This window comes from Antennarius striatus, chromosome 6 (genome assembly GCF_040054535.1).
Source record: "Antennarius striatus isolate MH-2024 chromosome 6, ASM4005453v1, whole genome shotgun sequence".
Taxonomy (NCBI): domain Eukaryota; kingdom Metazoa; phylum Chordata; class Actinopteri; order Lophiiformes; family Antennariidae; genus Antennarius; species Antennarius striatus.
In genome coordinates, this window is record NC_090781.1 from 23,862,877 (window position 1) to 23,889,519 (window position 26,643).

Sequence of the window (26,643 nt, forward strand, 5' to 3'; positions counted from 1 at the left end):
TCCCAGTAACAAGCTAAATAACATTAGCTATAACAAACACACATACACACACGTTTCAATCAGTCGATCCTCTTTTTGTCACTAAACATGTTTTTCTCCACTAGTCTTGATTATCCGCTCCACCATAGCGTCTATATAGGCTATTTCCAGAATCCGACACTTTATTCAACCATCTATCACGCTCCATTCTCTCCTTGCCACTGTCTCTTCAATCACGTCTTTTTTTCATATATATATATATATATATATATATATACATACACCGTACCACCGTCAGATAAAGGAAGTGGCTGATATCAAGAAGACCTACAAATGGCTGAATAAAGCTGGACTGACAGACAGCAGAGAGGCACTGATCATGGCAGCACAAGAACAGGCCCTAAGTACAAGGGCAATAGAGGCCAATATCTACCACAGTAGATCTGACCCAAGGTGCAGGCTATGTAAAGAAGCCCCAGAGTCAGTCCAGCATGTTGTAGCCGGGTGTAAGATGCTCGCCAGCTCAGCATACATGGAAAGGCACAACCAAGTAGCTGTGATAGTGTACAGGAACATCTGTACCCGGTATGGACTAGAAGTACCCAAATCCCAATGGGACATACCACCGAAGGTGGTTGAGAACGGCAAGGCTAAGATCCTGTGGGACTTCAGCTTCCAGACCGACAAACAGCTACTGGCTAACAAACCGGACATTGTGGTGATGGACAAAGAGCAGAAGAGAGCAGTGGTGATAGATGTGGCGATTCCAGCTGACGCCAACATCAGGAAGAAGGAACACGAAAAGATTGAGAAATATCAAGGGTTGAAAGAACAGCTGGAACAGATGTGGAAGGTTAAGGTCAATGTGGACTTGGTAGTAGGAGCACTTGGGGCAGTGACCCCCAAACTGGAAGAGTGGCTCCAGCAGATTCCTGGAACAACATCTGAAGCCTCAGTCCAGAAGAGCGCAGTCCTAGGAACAGCTAAGATACTGCGCAGAACCCTCAGACTCCCAGGCCTCTGGTAGAGGACCCGAGCTTGAGGATGACACACAGATACCACCTTGAAAGGGTGAGGGGGAAATTTTTTTATTTTTTTTTACATACATATATATATATATTTTTTTTTTAAATGACTATGGGAATACCTAATGTTATACATGTTTCCCATTCTTCTTATTGTATTAAAACAGCATCATTTGTTTCTTTCCCCTCGGCCTCTGTCTTCCTTTACTTTTTTTTAACGAATTGGTAGCTTTCCATCACTTCCTGTAACAAATGGATTTTCTTTCATCTACACTCATTTTGGCTCTCGATTCTTTCTCCCACTGTCCCCAATATCGTTACACACACAAACACACAAACACACACACACACACACACACACACACACACACACACATACAGCCACACTCACATAGTTAAACCTTCTCTATGGTTTCCTTTGGATCAACTCTTTTCTTATCGGAACATTTTTCTTTTTAATCACCTCCCCGTACTCCTGCTTTCATTTTCACTAACTTGTTTTGATCATATATCTCACCATCCCCTTTCCTATATCTCTTGCTTCATGCTTTCCCCACCTCATGCATCCCTTATCCTGTCTCAATCACTTCTACGATGGCTTTATTTAAAGTATCTTTCGGTAAACAGTTACAGACATTGCTACCAGCAATGATTTTTCAATCCATGCATCCGTCAATTGGCTTGACAAATCTCGCTCCAGCTTGCATGTGAAGGCCATTATTCTATTTTAAACATTTAAACGACTCACTTGTGGATTCCCTGCATGGACTCATTGGTTTATCAGTGAAATTCAGTGAGAATAAGAGCAATAAGTCCAGCTTGTTCAGTGATAGAGAATCTACTTCCTGTTATCAAGCAAACTGGACAAAATTATCTGGTGGCAAAGACTTGAACGATGGTGTAATGCTCTGCAAATGCTAAGTCCTGAGTCATTTTGGGTCGATGGATGTGTGTGAATCAAATGTGACGGTTACTGACTGAGTTATATAGACTCATACTAAAAGTCCCACGCTGCATGGTAGTCTAACAGTCAACTGCTGAGAAAATGTGACCCAAAATAGGTACAAGATGTGACAGGTATCCTGGAAGCCTTCCAGACTTCAGACATGATAATGATGGCCTGTTGGAAAATTGTGATTGATCATGAGATTTCAAGAAGTAAGAAAAAGTGTCACGACAGTAAAGTCTGATGTTTACAGTTTGCTGGATTTGACAGTCGTGATCTACACAATATTTGACTTGAAAAAAGGTTTAGATATGATAGATGGTCTGGATGTTTTAGCATTTCTCGTTAACTCTGATTGGAAGATTTGTGAAGGTTTGTGACATAAGAAAACACAAAGCCATCTATGGTCAACATAAATTTAATTCTCACCCATGTTACATAAATGTTATACATCACTGTGTGTATGTATTTATAGTAGATTGCCCTGGTGGTTTCACAGGTGACAAGACTAAACTTTATCATTGCCATTAGATGTCAACAGAGGTGGGAAGGTCTCATGACAGACGATAAATCAGGAACTCCTTTAACCTCGTTACGACCCATATGGATAAATAACCACCTGACTGGAAGGAAAAGGAGTTTGCCACTAGGATAGGGTGGATAAGAACCTTTACAAGACGAAGGGTAAGCTGGCAGTGTCATTTCAGGACTTCCACATACATATTACTAAGTAAGTCTGTAACTCAGATTCCTAACAGACCATGTAAGTCCAATTTAATGGGACTCCAGGGACTTAAATCTGAGAACATTTCTGTTTAATATACTACAGTCACACACCATTTTTATTTGAATTAAAAGAATATATTCATAAATGATGGATGCCTTAGTCTTGAATAAGTTCTTGAACCTTTAATTTCTACCTGGTAAATCACATCGTATGTTGCATTTGCCCTCAAAAATCCCACAACACTGCTATCCAGGAACAGTTAAAATGTCACTGGAATATATATTCAAACTCGTAGTGAGACTCCTTGAGCTAAATGTCAGACCAATACATTGGAGTGTAGTGTATTTTAATGTCTAAAAGTCAGAAGTAAGACACGGAACACACGCGGCATTATTTTGCACTAATTGCACTGGAGAGCTCCGCATTGCTATTTATTTTCTACGAGTGATTGTAAAAACTGTCAGAAAATTTAAAAAAAAAAAAGCATTACCGATGTCTGTAGGAGTGACAAATGTTTATGTTTTTTATGCTTGTGCAAAAATACAAACACTCACTGATGAGCTTTGTTTTTCCTGACAGTATGATCTCCGGTTTGCATTTTGTAAATCAATCAGCTCCTCCCAGGCAGGGTATTTTTCAACGTGTGTAGGACAGATATTGCCGCAGACCGAAATGTTACTGTGCAATTAGTGTTGCAAACTGTCTTTTGAAGAGAATGGTCATTAGTTATGGGGAAAAATGCAAGATATGCACCTCAAGCACTGTATGAAATAGATTAAAACAACAGCTTATTCTGAATTCTTTATGCTCAGTAAGTTATAGTAGAAAGACCTGAAGAAAACATTAATTACCAACAAAAAGCTCAACATGTCCATCATCTGGAAGTATAAAAACGATGTTTTTCTCTGAATATATATCAACTCTACATGATAAGATTACAGACAGTCTGTTGTTCGTGTTTTTCACCATCTATTATTCTTCAATGTTTCACCAGACATGTAAAAGCGTTTTTACTAATGCGTTTATTGTTAGAAGGAGCTGTGAAGTTGAGTCTCCCCTGAATTAATGTTTCTTATGATGAAGTCTGTGCCCCTTTAGTCATCAGGCGAACAAATATTCCGAAAGCTACTTATGTTCATTGTACGTGTGATGCATTTAGAGCCCAACAGATAATAAACCAGCAGGAAGGAGTTTCTCATTAAAGAATATAAGATCAAGAAATAATTTGGAAGTCGCAAAGAGATCAGTGATTGTGAGAGCTAGAACTAAAAGAACTTCAGAAAAGCATGATTATAGCCTCTTCCAAAACAATTAGCAATGCTAATATGCGGACATGCATAAATAAGGACGTCGGAGGGACGGAGGAGGATGAAGACTGATCACAGAAACCACTACAGTAGTAAAAATGACAAAAAAAAAAGTGATGGAAGTTAGTGAGAAGAATGAGCAGGGACGTGAGTGTAATGAGATTAGAAGAGGGCAATTTGAGTCTGTGCTTGTTTCAAGACGTGAAGATTCATTAATAGCTTTGTGTAATTGCATTTGCCCCACGTAGTTCAACCCAGACATGTAAAGACAATTAAAGTTTTAAAATATCTGAGGCTCCTCAGATCATTTTTAACTGCCAAGGAAGCAAATATCTTATTCCACCATTGAAGGAAACCTGTACAACATCAATATGATTGTATATCTACATGGATTTAAAAAAAAAAATCACATTTAAAGCCCTGCAGTTGTAAAATTAATTTCAAAATCTAATACTAATACAAAAAATAATACTATATTCTGCAATATATATTCTATAATATATATTCTGTAGAACTAAACATGTACCTGTAATTCCATTTAATGAACTAGGCTTAAACAAGTATGATGACATCAGTGTTTTCCTTACGCAGTGAACAAAATAACAAAATTATTTCGTAGCTGTGTGATTTTTATACCCAGTAGTGTTTTACTGTTGCTTGAGTGAAGTAAAGAATGAAAAAAAAATCACTAACAGTTAAAGAACAGGTGTTTTGGATAATGCAGCACACATTAAATCATATGCTGTGGCCATCAGCGTAGATTTAGTGCACCTTTGGACTTTCATCCCGCCTCCGTGTGCCATCATTCATTGGATTATAATTGGAAATAATCTTCTGATGCGATCTGTGCACCCAGTATCAGTAATTCATCCATGTCTTCATGCGTGTGTGTGTGTGTGTGTGTGTGTGTGTGTGTGTGTGCACGCGTGCATGTGAGTGAGAGAGAGAATGTGTCGGTGTCGTGTATGGTTGTACGTATTATTTGTGCACATTTGAGTGTGCGTATAATGTGTAGAGCATGCTTTCTGGGAGAGCACTGCACCTCGCAATGGAGATGGATTACCCTGTCAGCTCTCACCAGAACCACAGCGGAGTGTCTTCTGTGTGTAATTTATTTCGTCTGTGCAGTAGTGTGAACATGTTCATATGCGTATGAGCACAAACGCTCACTGAGAGCATTTCATATGTACCTCCTTCAGTCATATCTAGCTGGGTTCTGGTGCCTTGAAACCTGCCTGTGTGTTCATGCATGCAACTTTTTGTGTTTGTACAGAAACCTGTGTGTTACACTTTTTTCTGCATAGTAGCGTTCGCTTAAAAACACTTGTTGTACAGCAGCACTTGCTGATACATCTCTGCTACTCTTTGCACAAGAGCATAGCTGCATATATTGCATGTGTGTGTGTGTGTTTATCCCGTTTGTGTAGTGTAGCCCAGCAAGAACATTGTGATATTAATGACTTTGAGAGCAGCGTCATCCATCTGCTTCTTACACATATAAACACGTGTGTGTGTGTGTGTGTGTGTGTGTGTGTGTGTGTGTGTGTGTGTGTGTGTGTGTGTGATACAGTACATGCACTTCTAAACAATATGTTTGTTTAGAAGTGCGTGTACTGTATTTATTGGTCCATACTAAAGTAACCATGTCTACAGCAGCATGCATCTGATGGAGCTTAAAATCTGCACATTGCTGTGGAAATTAATGGTAAAGTAAATCTGTACAGTTTCCGCAGTTACATCAACAGGATATCAATTGTCACTGAACCAAATTTACCTTCGAAAATGGGAGCAAAACGGGAAAAGACAAGAAATTAAAGCATCGGAAGGCCTGAAAGCAAAGCGAGTAAAACAGGGCAAAGAGAAGTCATGTGGAAATATATTCTATATCTGATGGAAAACAAAAGTCAGCCAACAAACTGGGGTATCTGTCAACAGCAGCGGCGAAGGCTATCCTTCCATTGGTCGAAAAAATAAAATAAAAAACAAAAAACTTGGTGGGGGCTTGTAACTTAGCAACAGCCAATGACACATTGATGGTAATAGTGTGGAGGTGGCAAGTGTGTGTGTGTGTGTGTGTGTGTGTGTGTGGGGGGGGGGGGGTTGTAATGTTACTGTGTGGTGTTTATATGGGGGCTGTGAGAAGGTGCAAGAATGGTTTTTGTATCTTGCAAGTAATGAATCTGAAGTGTTAGCATCTGGGAGACTGAATGTGAGGGGAAAGGGGGAAGATGGGGGGAGGAGAGAGAGAGAGAGAGAGAGAGAGAGAGAGAGAGAGAGAGAGAGAGAGAGAGAGAGAGAGAGTAGTATTTCAGAGTTTATTTTAGTCCAAGCTACAAATCAATGTGTCCTTGCGTTATCATAAAAGCCAATGTATGCATTTATTCTCTCGGTCTCAAGGTGAAATTTTTACCATGGACCCATTAAGCTGTACGATAAATAATATATGTTGAATTTTAATTTTTCATAATAATTGAGGGAACAATTACAAAGCAAAAGCAATTCAGTAGAGATGTACTTGAATAACTGACATTATTTCAGTAAAATATCTGCTTTGAATTGTATTCAAGGAACCTCTAGACTGCAGCAAAGACTGACCTTAATGAAGCAGTGAGGTTACTAACTTTAGCCAAGTGTGGCGATAAATGCTTTTTCGCAGAAAATTGTTGTGTTATGGTTGCGTTCGTTGCAAACAAGTAGTAATGATTGTGCTACGGGGGAAAATAAAAACAGTATAAAATAATTACCGTTACTAAATCATGGAAGAAAAAGTAATTACAAAAAAACGGAAGCTGCTTCTTGACCTTATGTATAATCCAAAATCAATTTCAACACTCCAGACTTCTATTAAGCTTTCAATTATAAAACAACATCTCCTGCACCAGTGGCTGACGGTCAAAGTGTTAATACTGAGTGAGAACTTTGTCAGTTAAATAATTTGAATTTGAATGTTGTGGCCTTAAAAAAAGATGCTAAAAAACAATCACTCCAGCATGAGCTAATTGTAAATCGTCACCTTGGAACTGAAGTAGATCAAGTAGATTTCTCTCTACTACCATAGAACCTTGATATACAGTACATCATTGATATAAACATCTTTCAATCATTGTAATTGATGATCAGTTACCTAGTTAGCACAGTGTTCAGCTGCGAGACCTTGTGCCAGCTAAGACATCCCTGCCAAACAGGAAGTTGTGTCTGTTGGCTCTGATAGTGCTGTTCTGCAGCTGACCCTGACCTTCCCACAGAGGAAAATGAGAGAGCAGCAGTTTCTGTGTGGGGATCAGTGTTATTTTTATTACTGCTAACCTTTTGAAATTAATGGGGGCAACGTGTGTTAGATGTTCATCATTTAAACACAGAAACAATAATATGTCTCTGAGAAATCACAATGCAACTAACACTGTCGTCTTTTACTTATCTGTAACAAATGATCTTGATTGCTCTCTAAAATGTGAGGTTTTGATCTGACGTAATTAAGATTACAGAAAATGATATGGAAAAATAATGGGTGTATAATTGAGAAGATATTCCTTTCTTTGGTAGTCAATGAGAAAGAAATGGGAAAAGTCACTAAGAAAATTATTTTATAGCAAGACGTGAAACAGTGCACTTACGATACCAAAGCTGAGTCGAGGCAGCAGCATGTGGTAGAAACAAAGCCTGAACATAAATGCACCATGAAAAGTACCTCATTAATCATGTGTCCAAGTAAATTAATTCCATACAGCTACACAAATCTGCGCACATGGTACACATACAAGAGCAAGCCAATTAATATGAGTATGTGGAGGAGGTTCAAGTCAAGAAATACTTCGCACGTACTTAACGAATGGCAAAGAAAAGCTAATAATACTACAGCAAATTCACCCCTTTGTTGGCAAAACCTTGCATTGGCGTATTATGCTGTCAGCCTGCAAATTTGGGAAGCAGTACCTGCAGTAAACAGCATTCAGTAGCTTAGATCATCTAATATTTTCACAAGGAGGCCTCATAAAAGTTTTATTTGCCGCAAATGTGCTCTGAAAAAAAATTGAAATCAGGGCAAAAACTAACATAAAAAAAATAATATATATTCTGCTGATGTTTTCCTGTTAAATATTCTATTGATATTGCATCACTTGTTTTGTGGTTTATTTTGTTCATCAGGGTCGCGTCAAAGTCAGTGTTATTATGTTGTTGATTAGAAGGTCACAGATTTAGTCCTTCTCTGTGGATTCCCTGCAGCATCGCAATCATTCTCCACAAAGGTGAGCAAATTTGCTTTCCTCGCATTTACACACAGATACATGCACGCGCGCGCACACACACAAACACACACACGCAAAGGCTTACGCAAATAGACATCTGTACAGGTTCTGATGCACACAGTTGCCCAGACAATGGATTGGATACTTTTCTAGGATCTGAGCGACACACACACACACACACACACACACACACACACACACACACACACACACACACACACACACACACACACACACGTGAGTGGAGAAGGGACACATACATTTTCTCTCTGTTTACTCTTTTTTCTTTTTTTCTCACTCATTCCATCTCATAATCCATTTCCCTTTGTTATCCATCCATCCTTTTTCTTGTAGATGACATGATCACTATTGTCTCGCTGATCCGCCTTGTGGGTCATGAGCATTTCTGTTATCGTTACTCTATTTTTATTTTTTTTCTTGAGTCCCACTCTGTTGATTTTCTAACACTGCCCTGTATCTGTCAGTACAGTAGATAATTAGCTGAAGCCGCTAGCGCAGTGCATCAATGCCTGTCGCACTGCACTCTATTGTAACACTAACCGCAGCCTCCGGGTTACTGTAATGCTAACCACACAAATGCATAGACTGGAACACACATCCGAGCTGATATCCATCTCTCTGATACAAATGATGCTATTTTGCTTCCTCTTGTTGTCTTTTAGTGGTGCAACAGAATATTTAATATACACATCAATCACTTCCTCTTCCTGCACACATCTCTCCTCACTCCTGTGCCTAATTGTGGTCATCTTTATTCATCATTATTTCTCATCTTCTATGAGATAAAGTGACTTCCAGTGACCATTCCGTACTTCGAGGACAGTCGTCATATCTCCATTACCACTGTCGTATATGATATAGTTCCAAACATCGATAATCCTTCCTTTTTGTGTTGTATATGTAACCTAAAGCCCTGCCTGTGTTTGGTCTAATTTTAATACTTCCAGTCTGTCTATTAATTTGCTTGAACAATTAAAATTTTGGTGCATTTATACATTTTGATTTCCACACTTTTCACCCGTTTTCATAATGTTGGTTTAATGTCAATAGATACAGTACATCTACATTAGTATGCTATGCATCCTGGTGAAGAATCTGACGTTACGGCAAGTTAGATCAGTTCATGTTTCAATCCCCGTATTTGTGCTATACTGTATGGCAGAATTTTTGTGCTGCTTCCTGTAGGAGATTCATTGTATTTTCTTTCGCAATAAACACATCGTACCCACTTTTGTTTTTATTACACTGAAAGAAACGGGGGTTGCCAAAGATTCACATTGAGGAAGCTGTTGCATCGGTGTCACCAGCGACTTCTTTTTATTGCCATTTTTTGGGAGATTTCTCGTAGGATGAAGGAAAGCACCACGAGTGACACCACATATTACTGTGTGTATTTAAAAGTCTATTCCCAAAAGCTTTCTCCTTTTCCACCTTTAGCCAAGTTGAAAATGTGACACCTCATTTCACAAGTTTCTCAAGTCGCAGTATGTGCTCTTCGAGCTTCTGAAAAAGCTGCAGTCATCTTGATTCTGTTAGTACAAGTAGCAAAGAGGCATTCACGTCAAGACATCGACAATATCATCACACCTCGCAATAAGAGCAACCATGAAAGTCAAGGGAATATGAAGATCTGGAAGCTCTTTGATCATCTGTCGTTTGATATGCAGGAACAAGCACAGTCAGGTCAACCTTGAACACATGATAAACTTTAAAAAGCTGAGAGCAAGGTGATAGCATGTAGATTTGATTAAAGGCGCAAAGATGGGAAGGACAACGAATGCAATCGAGTTGGATGTGATTTTTTAAAACTTCTTGTTTCTTTAAAAAAAAAATCTTTTTATCTTAACATACAAGTTGTCCCCAAGACAGGAACATCTTTCGAACATTCATTGATACGAAAAACCACGCCCCAACCTTTTTTACATCATGAACCGGTTTAATCTTCTTCTTTTCCTTTCGGCTTTTCCCTTCAGGGGGTTGCCACAGTGAATCAGTTGCCTCTAACCCTGTCTTATGAATCCTCTTCTCTAACACCAACTACCTTCATGTCCTCTAACTATCTCCATAAACCTCCTCTTTGGTCTTCCTCTAGGCCTCCTGCCTGGCAGTTCGAAACTCAGCATCCTTCTACCAATATATTCACTATCTCTCCTCTGGACATGTCCAAACCATCTCAGTCTGGCCTCTCTGACTTTATCTCCAAAGCCTCTAACATGTGCTGTCCCTCTGATGTACTCATTCCTGATCCTATCCATCCTGGTCACTCCCAGAGAGAACTTCAGCATCTTCATCTCTGCTACCTCCAGCTCTGTCTCCTGTCTTTTCCTCAGTGACACTGTCTCTAGACCAAACAACATCGCTGGTCTCACCACAGTTTTGTACACCTTTCCTTTCATTTTAGCTGAAACTCTTCTATCATACATCACACCTGACACTTTCCATCCTGCCTGTATACGCCTCTTCACCTCTTTTCCACACTCTCCATTGCTCTGGACTGTTGACCCCAAGTACTTAAAATCCTCCACCTTCTTGATCTCTTCTATCTGTAACCTCACTCTTCCACTTGGGTCCCTCTCATTCACACACATGTACCTTGTTTTACTGCAGCTAACCTTCATTCCTCTCCTTTCCAAGACAAACCTCCACCTCTCTAGCTTCTCCTCCACCTGTTCCCTGCTCTCACTACAGATCACAATGTCATCTGCAAACATCATAGTCCATGGAGATTCCTGTCTAACCTCGTCTGTCAGCCTGTCCATCACCATAGCGAACAAGGAGGGGCTCAGAGCTGATCCTGATGCAGTCCCACCTCCACCTTGAACTCCTCTGTCACACCTACAGCACACCTCACCACTGTCTTACAGTCCTCATACATGTCCTGCACCGCTCTAACATACTTCTCTGCCACTCCAGACTTCCTCATACAATACCACAGTTCCTCTCTGGGCACCCTGTCATAAGGTTTCTCCAGATTTACAAAAACACAATGCAGCTCCATTTGACCTTCTCTGTACTTCTCTATCAACGTCCTTAAAGCAAATACTGCATCTGTAGTACTCTGAAACCATACTGCTGCTCATAAATGCTCACTTCTGCCCTTAGTCTAGCTTCAACTACTCTTTCCCATAGTTTCATTGTATTGCTCATCAGCTTTATTCCTCTGTAGTTGTCACAACTCTGAACATCTCCCTTGTTCTTAAACATGGGCACCAGCATATTTCTTCTCCATTCTTCAGGCATCTTCTCACTATCTAAGATCTTGTTGAACAACCCAGTCAGAAACTCAACTGCCACCTCTCCTCGGCACTTCCAAAGTTCTACAGGTATATCATCAGGACCGACTGCCTTTCCACTCTTCATCCTCTTCAATGCCCTCCTCACTTCATCCTGACTAATCTTTGCTACTTCCTGGTCAACAACAGTCACCTCTTCTAGTCTTTTTTCTCTTCCATTTTCCACATTCATCAATTCTTCACAGTACTCTTTCCATCTTCCCATCACACTACTGGCATCTGTCAATAGACTTCCATCCCTATCCTTAATCACCCTAACCTGCTGCACGTCCTTCCCATCTCTGTCTCTGTTTTGCCAACCTGTATAGATCAGTCTCTCCCTCCTTACTGTCCAACCTAGCATACAAGTCATCATAATCCCCTTGTTTGGCCTTTGCTAACTCTACCTTCACGGTACGCTTCATCTCCCTATACTCATGTCTACTCTCCTCAGTCCTCTCAGTGTCCCACTTCTTCTTAGCTAACCTCTTTCTCTGCATACACTCCTGTACCTCCTCATTCCACCACCAAGTCTCCTTATCTACTTTCCTTCCAGATGACACACCAAGTACTCTCCTACCTGTCTCCCTGATCACATCAGCTGTAGATGTCCAGTCATCTGGAAGCACCTCCTGACCACCCAGAGCCTGTCTTAACTTCTTCCTAAAAGTCATGCAACACTCTTCCCTTTTCAGCTTCCACCTTTTCTTCCTCTGCTCTGCCTTTGTCCTCTTCATTTTCCTCACCACCAGAGTCATCCTACACACCACCACCCTATGCGGTTAGGCTACACTATCGCCCTCCACTACTTTACAGTCACTGATCTCCTTCAGATTACACGGTCTACACAAGATGTAGTCTACCTGTGTGCTCCTACCACCACTCTTATAGGTCACCTTATGTTCCTGTCTCTTCTGGAAGAAAGTATTCACTATAGCCATTTCCTTCCTTTTTGCAAAGTCAACTACCATCTGTCCTTCTGTGTTCCTCTCCTGGATACCAAACCTGCCCATCACCTCCTCATCACCTCTGTTTCCTGCACCAGCATGTCCATTGAAGTCTGCTCCAATGACAACTCTCTCACTTCTAGGTATGCTCTGCATCACTTCAACAAAGTCCAACCAGAATTTATCTTTCTCCTCCAGCTCACATCCTACCTGTGGCCCATACCCACTAACAACATTGAACCGGTTTAATGTCTGACAATATTTTCATGCCTGGCCTTTAAGGTGGTATAAACTGGTATTTTGCAGCTTTCCATGTCTTTGAAGTCGTACGTTCTTCTTCCTTCTCCTCACGGGCTATTTTACCCTGCACAAAGAAGCATTCCAATGACCAGTACCAGTCCATGACCCCAGGGGGATGGAGTCTAAACGTAAGTGACATTACGGTACTACATCTTACGGAGTACAGTAATCCCTCATTACTAGCGGTGAATGCATTCCAGGACCACCCGCGAAAATCAAAATTCCACAAAATAGCGCCAAACTTTATTTTATTATCATTTATGAACCCTCCCCATACTGATATTAAACAACCTTATATCTGTATTACCTTTTCCCACGCTCTTATAGACTGTTTAAAGCACCTTTATGTTTCATGGAAGTGCGCTGCGTTCCATGAGTCTCGGACCACACTGCACTTCGATTGAAATTTAATAACAATAACAACTTACAAACAATTCAACTTACAAACAGCCTCTAGAAATCAGTTGTGTTTGTATGTTGAGGACTACGTATATGTGCTTTCTTAATGTTTGAAACTCCCACATGAAGATTCATGATACCTTGAGGTTCACAAGCCAAGGAACCATGACGTCTCCTTTCATCTATCCCAGTTTTCCTTTTACAGTATGCACACTCACACACCTTATCTACCCTACCTCTCTCTAAAAACTCACTTCTGTAGCTAATGGGGTTCTGACATCCATTTCCCAATCAGAAACGCAAGTAAATATAGATGCTTTATTTTCATCAAGTTTGCCACCAGTCTTGCACTTCTTACCTCTCCTTAATGGCTTCTCCATCAACATTCCAATGATATATTTCTTGACTTTTTATGGTTTCATTCAACCTCACCTTTCCTCTTTTCTGCCACCCCCCTCTTTCACCTGCTCGTATTCACTGCCTTCTTTTTTGCTGGGTTTAGCTTTGAAAGATGTGTCTCATTTTGCACAGAGAGCAGCGGCAGGCCTTTTCTGATTCTGTTATTATGGTGATTGTGGTGTAATAATAAAAAGAAAAAGAGACAGGACGAGCCGAGCTGATAGGGCAGAAATGAGAAGAGGAGGCAAACAGGAGGAGAGCACAACAGAAATAGGGAATATAAGATGCTGATCAGCATAAAATCACTCAGAAGGGGGAACAAAGTCAAACAGGAGAGATAAGGGAAAGTATGAAAGGGAAAAGAAAGGAGAAGAGAAATGAGGTTGGAGAGACATGTGTGCCACTTGGTAGTCATCACAGAGATGCCTTCTCCATTCAGGAATTCCAAGTGCAGCTGTCGCTTCAGGGAAGTGATCTCACACACGCTCATACACACAAACACACCTGCAGGGATGCACATTACACACATGCACACACTGTCTCTCTCTATCACACACACACATATACACACTTGCTTTGGGCTGTGCTTTGAACTGATCCCTGCCACTAGAGAGGCACACACAGAGAGCTGGGTGATAATAATATTATCCTATGGCCTTCATATGGTAATGTGGTTTTATTGCTATAAAGAAATATGAATATTACGGCTTTTAGAGGCAGCTTAGGGAATTACATGGCTGTCATGTTTCTCAGCTTCAATGGAATATTTAGATTCTCTATTTATCTGGGGTCTATGGGTGGGGAAATCCATTAAGTTATTTACCTTTGCCACAATGTGCCCTGACATGTTTTATATTCACACATGTGATGAAGAACATGTAAGTGATATGATGACGAGCTGGTCACAGGTCAGTGGGGCAAACTGGGACACAACTGGATGGATTGAGTGAGACAGGCATGATGCTGCACAATGGGAACAGAGCAGGATGAGTAAGGAAGGGCTAAACAGGGACACATACTCCAAAGCCTCTTCCCTAGGATCACACAATGATCTCTACAGGACTTGTTTCATCCATTTTCCTCCATCTTGGATCTCCAGTTATCACAGTCACTCTCCAGGGTGCTGAATCTGGACCCCTTGTGGATTTCCCCAACATTCCCAACAGGCAGCAAGGATCCCACTGATGGACAGTGGTCCATCATTTGCTTTAGTGTGCTGTTTAGAGAGTTTTTCTTTTACAGCTTCTGTAGTTGGATGTGTGTAAAGTGTTTAATGTGTGTTTCACAGAAACGTCATTTCATTTTGCTGTGGTGTGAGTTTGTGCACTTGTTTGATATATTTGTCATTTATTATATTTTTAATTGCATGTGTTTTGATGATTTAAATGTGCAATATTTTTGTTACTGTTCTTCAGCTGAATTTTTACTTTACTGGAGAATTTTTTTTTCTTCCTCCCGACAGGCTAATGCAGTTATATTTTTTGAAACATATTTGTCACAGCCTCAAGATTGATTTCCATCTAAACAATCAATAATAGAAAGAAAAGGTGGTCCCCCAGTGTCGTTATTGGTGCGCATACAGACAAATCCAACATGAAGCAGAACAAGACGATGACGGTGTAGAAAATGTATTTCTATCCTCATTGGCGTTCGTGTTCTACATAATGGTCGTTTAAACTATATATATTATTTGCCAGTAATAGAAGGAGAAATGAAATCCCAGTTCACTTAAATGGGTATCAAATTTATATGATAGGAGCTTGAGTTCGGACTGCAGAGAAGCAGCAGGTAGAAATGTCCTCCAAAGGGCAACATTTCAAAGCCTGTACTTTTTCACATTTGCACCATTAAAGAAGTTATATCACTACTGTTTTTTATGTAAGACTTCGCCCCATCTTCAATGTTTTTGCCACCTTTGATAGTATATGTCCCACTGAACGGCCTCCTTATCATGATGGAGGAATTTGAGCACACGAATGATCCTAGGAGCTACTTTCCCGTATGTTTTTGATCCCAGTAGGGGCTTTAATGGGAAACAAGTCGTGGGTGATGGACCAAACTGAACAGTTCAAAAACCCAAGGACCGTGACATCGCCCCGTACGGTACAAACGAGGCCCCTTCCCAGAACCAGGCCCAGGAACGCGGTTTCTGGGACTCAGGAGTGTTGTTCCATTATTGGACTTTGAATACCTTATTCAAGCAGAGGGATGTCCATGAGAGCACATGGTAACAATCACCACCTAGTGGTGAACTGGATCCGCTGACGGAGTAGGGAACTGGACAGGATCGACAGGCCTAAAAGTATAGTGACAATCTGTTAGAAATGTCTGGAGGAGGGTCTGTTGGGAATGTCTGGCAGTGCCTAAGGAGAGGAAAGTGGTGCACCACTAACACTATTTACAGTGGAGGCACGGAACCGCTGACCTCAAACTGGGGATGTTGTTGTGCAGAAAGAAAATACTTGGACTATCTCCTTCATTCCATGCCTTTGGGTCATGAACGAAAGGGCAAGATCCCAGATACCAGCGGTCGAAATAAATTTCCTTTGTTGGGTGGCTGGGTGCACCCTTAGAGATGCAGCTCAGTCACTAGATTGAGCAACGGCTCTACTCTGAGCTGCTGCTCTTCCTCATCAACAGGGGTCAGCTGAGGTGGCTCAGGCATCTGTTTCGGATGCCTCCTAGATGCCACCCTGGGGAGATATTCTGGGCATGTCCCACTGGTAGGAGGCCTTGGAGAAGACCTACGACATGCTGGGGAGACTGTCTCTTGGCTGGCCTGGGAACGCCTCAGGATCCCCCCGGAGGAGCTACAGGAGGTGTCTAGGGAGAGGGACGTATGGCTATCCCTGCTCAGACCGTTTCCCTAGCAACTCATCCCCAGATAAGTAGTAGAAGATGGATGGATAGACTGATGGACAAACGGAATAATTGCTCATAATATATGTTGAAAATCAACATCAACTTGCTTCACAGGCAAGTTCTTGTTGACAGTCATTTCACATACAGTCTTCTTAAAAGGATGAATGACCCATGAGTTTGGGCTTCAGACAGAATTTTGGAAGGTAAATGGATCCGAAAATCACAATATATAAGAAGGTGACACTTTCATCACTACACCATATGTAGGCTGTATTTAGAAACATTAGAATTACAAAAAAAGAAAACACATCTGAATAAAGAATTGTAGGCAAACTTCAACACAACAGAAATGAAAAGGAAAATATACCAATTATTCTTTTTTCTGCTCTAGGTACAGCTACGCATTAAGGAATTATTCCGGCCCATTCCAGACTTCTAGGCTTTGTCAACTTATGTGCCTTCATCTCCAGAGGCTGCAAATATCTGATTCCCTCACATCAATCCCCTTCAATATCTGAAATGAATAATCGTAGATAAGATGAGCCTTCTTTGATATGACATTGCATATTTTATTTGACTCAGATATGTAATCTATGAAGATTTCACAAGGGAATTAGAGAATATAAATAGACAAAAATCGCAATGGATATCATTAAGTTCAAAGGACAAATCTTGAGTAATCTTAAACTAGTGAGAAGATAAGAAGCTGGTTGTTTGATTTGATCTTTTATTGTTACTGCATAGAAAAACGGTTTAAAGTAAAATAAAAAAGTCTCATTTGAAATCATATCCCTTGTGCTCGGATAAGTGGCTATATCTTCCATCTTGTTAAGATTGAACAGATGTATTGAAATGTAAAATGTCCTGGACATTTTGGTTGTTCATTTCACTATAATAAACTGCTCATGGCAGATCTTTCTCCTGGGTGTTAGTAGAAAATAACACTGTCTGGGGAAAGCAGAGAAGGCTACAAGTAAGTTGACTACTGGATGGTACAAATTGTTTTGTAACCTCTGTAATACAATCGTTTTTCAACCCATTTCTCAAATAGTGTGTAAACCACAGTTTGTATGCTGTTTTAGGTCGCCTGGAGAGCTTTTCTGAAGCACATCATAGATCCTCCTCTGACTCTACAGTAGCCAAGCCTTGGCACAGCTCATACCTGGTGCAACAAAACATTTCCACACCACATAGTGTAAGAGAAAAAAAAAAGCAGATACTAAGTGCAGGGTTAGTAAAGATTCTGTGGCTGACATTATTTCCATGTTTCACAGTAAATATACAAACATATATAAAAGTGCTTATGTGAATCAAGAGGTAGATCTACCGTGTCAGTTCCTAGCTTTCCTGATAATTTATATAGTAAATATATGTCACTAAATGCATAATTTAATAGTGTTCTACATTCATAATCGCAAATTAAACTCTCAGCTGTGGTAATGAACTCAGGGATAATGGTAAAAGGAGGAAGATCACAGTTACAAGCACCTGAAGTGAGTGCCCTCTACGTGGTGTCTAGACTAAGCTTTAAGGATAGGATAAGGAGCCCAGTCATTTTGGGTTGTTTGGTTATTTGGTTAGGATCTCTGGAGAAGCTTTCCAGGCCGCTGCCACCGGGAGGACACCCCGGTAGTCCCAGGACGCAATGGAGTAATGAAATCTCTGGACTGGTTCGGGAAGGTAATGTAAACTCCCCAGGAGAGCTGAAGGAGGTTGCTGAGGAGCGGGATGAGGGATGCTTGGGTTAATTCTACTGAGACTGCTGCCCCTGTGACCCAGCCTCTGGTAAATGGAATAACACATTCATCCATTAATCTATACATCCACTTTCTACAGCTGTTCATTCAATTTTGGGGTCAAGGGTCTGCTGGAGCCTATCTCAGTTACGGGTGAAAGGCAAAATTCACCGAAATTGCATGTTTTTGGAGATGGAAGGAACCAGGAGAACCCCAAGAGAACCCACGCATATAGGGAAAACAAAAACTCGCCACAGATAGAAGTTGAACCTGGAACTTTGTTGCTGTGAGGCAAGGAACAATGGTGAAGGAATTTTTGGTGAATTTTGTTAACTTTTTGATCCAGTTTACAATTCAATTCAGTCTATTTTAATAGTTCCACGAGTGAATGTAGGACTCATCAATGTCTCAGCATTAAGAAAGAGTGCCTGATGGACTGGTTCAGAGCTAACAACTTCTCTGAGCACAGACCAAAAAAGATAGTTGTTGCCTAAGAAGTAGGAGTAACACCAACAGCTCTCATACAGATTGTAGGAACCACTAAATTCCCTGATGTACACTTGGCAGAAGCCATGAACTTCCTGTGCAGGTTGAGAAGACTTCCTCTCCCAACCCCCATCCTCATCACTTTCTACAGAAGGACTATTGAGAGCATTGTGACAAGAAGCATCACTGCCTGCTTTGGGAACTACACTGTCTAAGAAGACCATAAAGCAGGTGGTGAAGGTAGCTGAAAAGATCATCAGTTCCTCTATCCCATCCATCACACATATTTATGAGATGCGTTGCATCCAGGAAGCCACAAACATCATGGGCGACCTCACGCAGCCATCACACAAACTCCTCACCCCTCTGTAAGAAGCACCAACGCATCTGGGCTCTTGCAGCTAGACTGTACAACCAGTTCTTCACAATATTCAACACATATTGCCTGGACTTAAAGCCCACACACACATAATATATACACAAAAACACAGACACACAAACACATCAACTTAATTGACAATCATTAGCACTCTACATTGTCTTCTATCCACATTTCCCTTTTGGCAATGTTTAAAACGAAACTGTTAGAAAGGCTAGTTTACAATATGCTCATCATCTTACACATACAGTATTCACTTTATGAATGTAGTGAGCTGCTCGATTTCATGTGTTTTTTTTAATTCTGTTGGGTGTTTTGTTGTGTTTTTATTGTCCACAGACATTTACATGTACAGGGTTGGAATGACCAAAAAAAGCTTTCTTGACTTGAATTTACTTGAAGTCACTGAAGTTGTCTCAAGGCACAACCCAATAAAGAACAGGCCCAGAGCATGTTCTTTATTACATAGACACTCAACTGGATCTAGTAGGGAGGAAACAACCGTTTCATACGTCAGCTCATCTGAAGCCAAAGCTAACATTCTTTGAAATGTTCTTTTGTATTATATGTAAAAGGAACTCATTTCCCACATAGTTTTTTATATACATATTATACTGATCCCCGTAGGGAAATTATTTTTCCACTCTCATATATCACACTCATATATACAAGCCAGAGCACACTCTCTCTCACACACACACACAAGTGCACACACATATACAAAAGGGGCTTGCAAGAATGTCAGTTGATGATGGTAGCGGCAGGCAGCCACATAAGCCTCAGAGGGTGTTCAACAGTTCATACGCAATCTTTTTTGTTCCAAGCTGGTTTTGAACCAGCCACCCTCCAATCCCCAAGTCAAGACCTTATGATACTCACAATTTGACTGGTTTAATCAAAAATTGGTATAAGTATGCTTCACTGGCTCCTTATTTCCTAAAAAGACAAAGAAAGCTGCTACAGTTACTGATAATTTAGATTAATCAATAGATGTATCCTCTACTCAATATCAGTAGCTGTATATTTGTAATGGCTATACGCCTGCAGACAAAGCTGGTCTTTGTGCTCCTGCAGTATTGCTAATTTGTCTGTTGCTGAGGCAGAGCACATCATTCTGCCCGAAGCATACTCGGCAACAGATGGAGCGCTTATACACAGGAACACATTTACATTCACATGTGAATAACGGCACAGATGTTATTGAAAAGAAACACACCATTCCCAGCAGGGAGTGTTTAGCACTGCTGAATTAGAAAAGTTTTGAATTCATAGAAGAAAAAAAAAGTGTAAACTTGAGCATGAAGCCATATTTACCTCTAGCAGGTGCACTGGGATTTACTTTGATTCAACATGAAGATCCATTATGGGGACTGAGAGATCAACCGAAGTAAGAGTGATGGCCTGGAGAGATCCAAATACCTGAGAAAGAGAACAGATTTAGGAAAAGTGTTATTCATATATTTATAATACACTAAGAACATATGCATTACATATAATATGCACATCACTAATATAGAAATAAAATTTTATTTGAGTGGACACCATGTGTGGAAAACAGCCTCTGATGATGGTGGTGGTGAGTGACCAGCAGACATTGACGTATGGATAAATAGGATTTGTTGTTTTATGAACACTTTTCAAGTGACCCACTACTATAAAGCTGCCCCCCAACCATCAAACATGACCGGACCTTTAAAGTCATGTCCACTCCACCCGTAATGTTCTGGATTTTGAGTTTCATTGTATGACTTGTCAAACTTAAATCAATGTTCAGAACTTCCAACACAACAGTTTTTGGAAATCTGTGCTGAAGGTTCACAAAAATAAAATGTCGAGGGCTGAGTTATGACCTAAATTTATGGCCAACAGCATGCTAGAAGTCAGAAAATAAATTCCCAATCCTAAAGTGAAACTAATTTTGACACCACAAAATGTGGGCACTGATGCAAAAATTATGTCAGTTTTTTTCAAGAATTCATCCAATGTGGATGAAAGTGCTATCAAATTGAAACTGACAGTCTGTGCTTTTGTATTTAAGTAGAATGCACGTACGCACACACACACACACACACACACACACACACACACACACACAAATAGGGTGCAGCTACTTTGACAGTTTTCCAGCGAGTTTAGCTAACAAGCTGCAGGTTCTTAGATGATCATTACTCACATCACGGGTTCAGAGTCTCATCATGATGACATGAGACAGCAGTGCGACTGCACAGTGTGTGTGTGTGTGTGTGTGTGTGTGTGTGTGTTGGGGCGGTGATCAACTCATCACGGCAAACATGGCACTCCCCATGTAGGTGAATGTACACACCGACGACGATACCGTCGGTGGTGACAGCTGCACCAGTATGGCAGGTACACACGCCTGCTTAGGGTAGGTGTTCACAACATGCACACACACACACACCTATATATGTAGAGATGTGCTAGACATGTGGATGAATTCAGGAGAATACACCTATAGTTTATATATGTATAAGAAAGAGAAGTTCATGTTTCCAAGCCAACACACAAACACAGGTTCTTGCTGTTACTGCACCATGTGTGTGTTATAGAGTTACTTGTCATTCCGATCCTTTAAAATGCTTTTTTATTTATTTATTTTGGTCACACTGCTTTGTTCCGTACACTACTATGCAAACAGCCATACACAGGAGGCCTTCTTTGGTTTGATATGCTGGTGCAGCAGCTATCTTTAAGCCCCTTGTGACACATGATGGCTTTGATGAACAAATCATAGTAAACTTCAGTGGAGCGGCTTTTATGAAACATCAGGGTTACATCCCAAAATAATATATGCTAATTCTTAATAGGAAAAACATTCCTTAAGTAAACAAGCTATTAAGCCTCATCAGTCTTTGGGGAGAATGAATAATTTGTTGTATTTACAATTTCTACCTTATTTTTGGAATTTTCTACCCTGAATTACCTCATTCATTTTGTGTGCAAATTTATTCCCTGGATTTATTTGACCCCCCCCCCCCCCAACCGACACTCTTTCTCTATTGATTACATCTGCCCTCCTAACATGCAGCCATTATTCACTTCTCTTACTAATGAACAACCATCTACTCTCTCCTTTAATCTAGAGGGAGAATTGTAATTAAAGGATTTTGAAAGAATTTGTTAAAATTAGTTACCAAAATAACATCCATTTGTTTATGTGTAAAAATGTCACAATGTCATGTTTATTAGCTAAGCCCAATACAACCACACAATTACATCAGCATGTGAATAATTATTCAGGCCATTTAGAGCCTGTCACCTTGCATCACATTACATTATTCATTTAGTGCCACATTTCTAAGCTTTACATGTACAAAGGTGGCCTAAGCATCTAGTTATAACGTTATTGAACCATGAATAATGAAACAAACACACAATGTTGCACCAAATCTGGAATAGAATGAATGTGAGGGAACCAGAACAAATACCACAAAGGATGCATTTGCAGAGGTAATGAATCTACCCTCATGCAGGAACCCCTGCTTCCCTCTCATTGGCAACAACATTCTCCAAAATCAAGCCAGTCTCCCAAGAGTCAGGCTAATCACAGGGTGATACCCTGGTACTAAAACTCCTGGATGTCACTGAGATATGTGGATTAAAACTATTGATGCCTCCAAATTATTTAATATTTCATTTTAAACTCCATTTGTTTGCTAGTTTACCACAGAGGATGTAACAGTGAAATTCTAATCAAGTTTTTGCTTTACAAGAAACAATTTTTTTTTCTCATCGCATTGCTTTGACATTTTTTGATGATGCTGCTACGTTTGGTGGGGGTACACGGTGAACACATTGCAGGTAGGGTTGACTTTGTTATTTATCTGTCATCTAATCACGCTGGCATTACCGATCAGTCACAAATGTGTCCCTACGACGATCCTATCTTTGTCCATGCTTCTGTCAGGACCGTTTGTATCCCTCCTCTATGACAAGAGCTTCTGTAAAGGCTAATTCAAGCATGGTTAAATCTTGGATTTATGCTCAGATACTGTATATTAGTGTGAAAATGACTTGGAAAAAGCCTTGGATTGGGTCCAACAGAATGATTCATCTGACACCCACATCACACTTTCAACATAACTGTTTGGGGCAACTGGCTGTCAGAGTTACATCCAATAAAAGTGTGTGTTTTTGCCATTTTACAGGCTGAGATTGTTCCACTGTCTGCCAACACCAGAAAAGGACTCACACAAAGATAGAACAGTAACTCTTCATTGACCTTTTAAAATTCTTGTGATGAATCACAAATTATACTTGGCCACGGTGAAGTTCTGGTGTATCATCTCACAGGAGGTGAGTTGCAGCAGCTGCCGCCTCGTCTCCATTGTTGAAAATCGGCAAAATATCCAACCATAACTTTGTAAACAAACAAAATCAGACCTACAGTTCCACTCGGTGAACTCCAGACTCCTCGCTTTATCTTTTATTCATGTTTCCGCTATTGCTTTTTCCTGCAACAACTCACCTGTTGTGAGATTTGGGACCAAATTTCTCCTTGAGCTAGACTTGTTAAAGCGGTTTACTATTTAACAAAATGCTGTCTCTCCGTGGGGTTCCTCTCTCAGAAGATGCTCGGCGTAACAACTTCAACCTGTGAGCAGCAGAAACGACGACACATTTCTGACGGTCGCATCAAAATAGTGCTGGAGAGATTTGTTCTCCTATCGTAATGTTGTCTAACACACAATTTCAAATCTGTAGATACAATCTATTACCATTAACTATTTCTAAACCCCGCATTGAGCAACTTTGTAGTTCCCATTGAACGTTATTGGTATTTAGCATCTGTTCTATCCAATCAGCTGCGATAGATTGTGTTGAAATGACCTGTCAGGGAGTTCACAACGTATGTGCACGCTAATGCGTGTGTTTGCTTGAATACAAAGAAGAGTGAGCACGAGTGTGAAGCATATAGGACGTGCAGCTGCGAGGTATGTATTTGTATGCGTGTGATATGCTGTTATAATCTGCCTCAATCTCTCCCTTTGAACTTGAAAGTGAGACAAGAGAGAAAGGAGTCATGTGAGAAAGAACCTTAGAGATCTGAATGATTAAAATAATCAGGGCAGAAACCCCCAACAGTTCCTCTCTCTCTCTCACACACACACACACACACACACACACACACACACACACACACACACACACACACACACACACACACACACACACACAAGAGTGTTAGTTTGATGTGTCAAACTGGGAAGTCCTTGTTTGGCTTCCATTTGTTTCTTTTTTTTATTCTAGTATATAATAGCACATGTTCACCACTTGAATGGTTAATTGCAAACCTGCAGAGCTGGTAATGGTCTTTTTCCTCATATAAAAGCTACTGCCTTCATTTTCTTGTATACATTATAATATTGAGCCTTTATTTGAGACAAGCCTATTTTAGAGGCAGGTCTTTATTTCCAATTCTCTCTGTATTATTGGCATGATTGGCTACTATGAAGCTGCCCTGTTCTCAGGTCTGCCGCTGCTTTTTCTTCACTGCATGAAACAGGAACCTTCAATTGTACCCATTTACAATGTAAAGGCCTCACTGTGTTGGGAACAGCATGCCAAAAATTCAGTGAATGGTACGTTTTCTTTATTGTGTTTCAAATACTGGCCTTTACCTTGTATTGGTACTTCCTAACGAAATAGTTTGTCAGGGATAGTAACACGGCTACAGCAAGTGCAACAAGAGAATAATAGATGGGTAAATTGAGTGAACCACAGCATCTTAAAAATGTCTCACACTATAGACCTCAAAGTTTCAGGTAAAAAAAAGAAAAAAAGAAAAAGACATCCATCTCCAAACTTGTGCTTTCCTATCTTTTTAAAAAATATGTATTTGTTATTCCTGTCATCATTGACAACTGAAAAATAGGTTTTATCATTTGGCTATTTATCATAAATACACTAGTATGCTATATTTTTGTCAGCTGAGGCTTTGTAATGTGTATTCAGGTCTCTACTGTAGGTTTCTTTCTTTGAACATTGAGTTGGGTTATACTTAATAAAGCTGCTTCTGTGAGGCCTTGGTGTTGTTATATTGATCCCTGCTGTTGAGAATTGCCTTTTTGAGATGAGTATTTGTGAATATTCATAACTTAAAGTGGCAAATATTGCACTTAATTGATTTTCTTACACAATCAAATTTGTATCTATAGGTTGAGTTCATACCGTTTGTGTGGCGTAATTGTTTGAAAACTAATTTCAAGTATTGACTTGAACATGGATTCAGTGTGCTGGGACCATATATACCTGATTTAACTTCTGCTTCAGTTTATGACTGCTTGTCTGATAGGTATTAAAAGTAAATGAATAAAGCTGGTATGACCGGTACATATTAGAAAACAGCTCAGCCACTTGGCTGTGTGAAATGTGGGCGGACAGCAGCATTAACAAAAAGCGAGTGCATCCATTCTGAGAAGGACTCCAGTTCCAAAACATGCCAAAAGTATTTTTTGTATTATTCATAAGCCGACAACCTATTCAGGAATAGGTATGCATGAAAAATAGAAGAGTATTTACGGTTGTCTTTATAGGCCTTGAGCTTTCAAGTTAGATGCAGTATTTCAACATGAGATATTTAAAGATGCTTTAATGGACCTTCCTGCGCCCTCCTCCCATCCCATCACTTCATATTCTGTTCTGATTTCTCTGATTCGGGTACCTGCACTCCTCTTTCTCATTCCCGTTTGCCTTTTTGTTTTTAATCTGCCACCCAACCGCCGTCCTCCCTGAGCCTCCTTCCCTCCCTCCCTCCTTCAGATACCGTATAATTATCTGGTCATCATTATCAGAATAATTCTGCTTCCTCATTATGAACCCATCTGCTCTGCTTTACTTTGTAATGCAACCAATGACAGAAACGCATGGCCATACGAAAGCAAATTCGATGCACGCACACATGCAAACACACACACACACACACACATACACACATTTTCTCCCTTTCCTTGTCTGGAGTTTTCCCTTAACGTCTCATCACTGGAGCCACTTGAGTGACTGAACACATTCCGTAACTGGTATGAGGTAATTATCTTGAGAGGAAAGTCAAGATGTTGGAATAATCTACTGAGATCTGTAGATGATTGAGTGTTGAGCACCTTTTTTTTTCTGTTTAAAAAAAAAACAACAAAAAAAACAAAACAGTATTTTAAAAATAGTGATTGATTTGAATGATTTTATTCTGCCGTTCTATTTTTGTTCAGTTTTAACACCTGCAGATGTGAGACTTTGTTGAATCTTCCAGACGTTCAAGGACAGAAAAACTGTCAAAAACAACAGACAAACCATGCCAAGACCTGAAGAACCTGTGTGATATTGTTTTCCTGCTGAGACACAAAATAAAAATTGTGATATAATGCAATGGCGTCCAGGAGGTAACCATGTTCACACTGACTCAAGTCCTCATTGAGGATAAAGCTAAAATACTGGAAGAGAATTGTGAGACTTCCACTTATAGACAAAAGTATATGAAAGCATATGATACATGAGGAGCAACTGTAACCATGGCAACCACTAGTTTGCTATGTATCCTGTCCAGTTAATCTGTGTCGTTTGTGCAGCTTTTCTCTTGAGAAATTAATGTCAACATTC

General features: G+C 40.2%; 2 protein-coding genes across 2 annotated transcripts in view; both read right to left on the reverse strand.

Annotated features, from left to right (window-relative positions):
* Positions 1-20,403, reverse strand: part of zgc:172282 (leucine-rich repeat and fibronectin type III domain-containing protein 1-like protein) — a 66,063-nt gene extending 45,660 nt beyond the window's left edge. The window contains exon 1 of the mRNA XM_068316525.1: positions 20,347-20,403. The gene's annotated coding sequence lies outside the window, so the exon portion shown is untranslated. The remainder of the gene's footprint in view (positions 1-20,346) is intronic.
* The window catches only part of LOC137596217 (methyltransferase-like protein 27), a 154,479-nt gene continuing 143,974 nt past the window's right edge, over positions 16,139-26,643 (reverse strand). The window contains exon 7 of the mRNA XM_068316526.1: positions 16,139-16,392. Coding sequence (XP_068172627.1) covers positions 16,139-16,392 — 254 coding nt within the window. The remainder of the gene's footprint in view (positions 16,393-26,643) is intronic.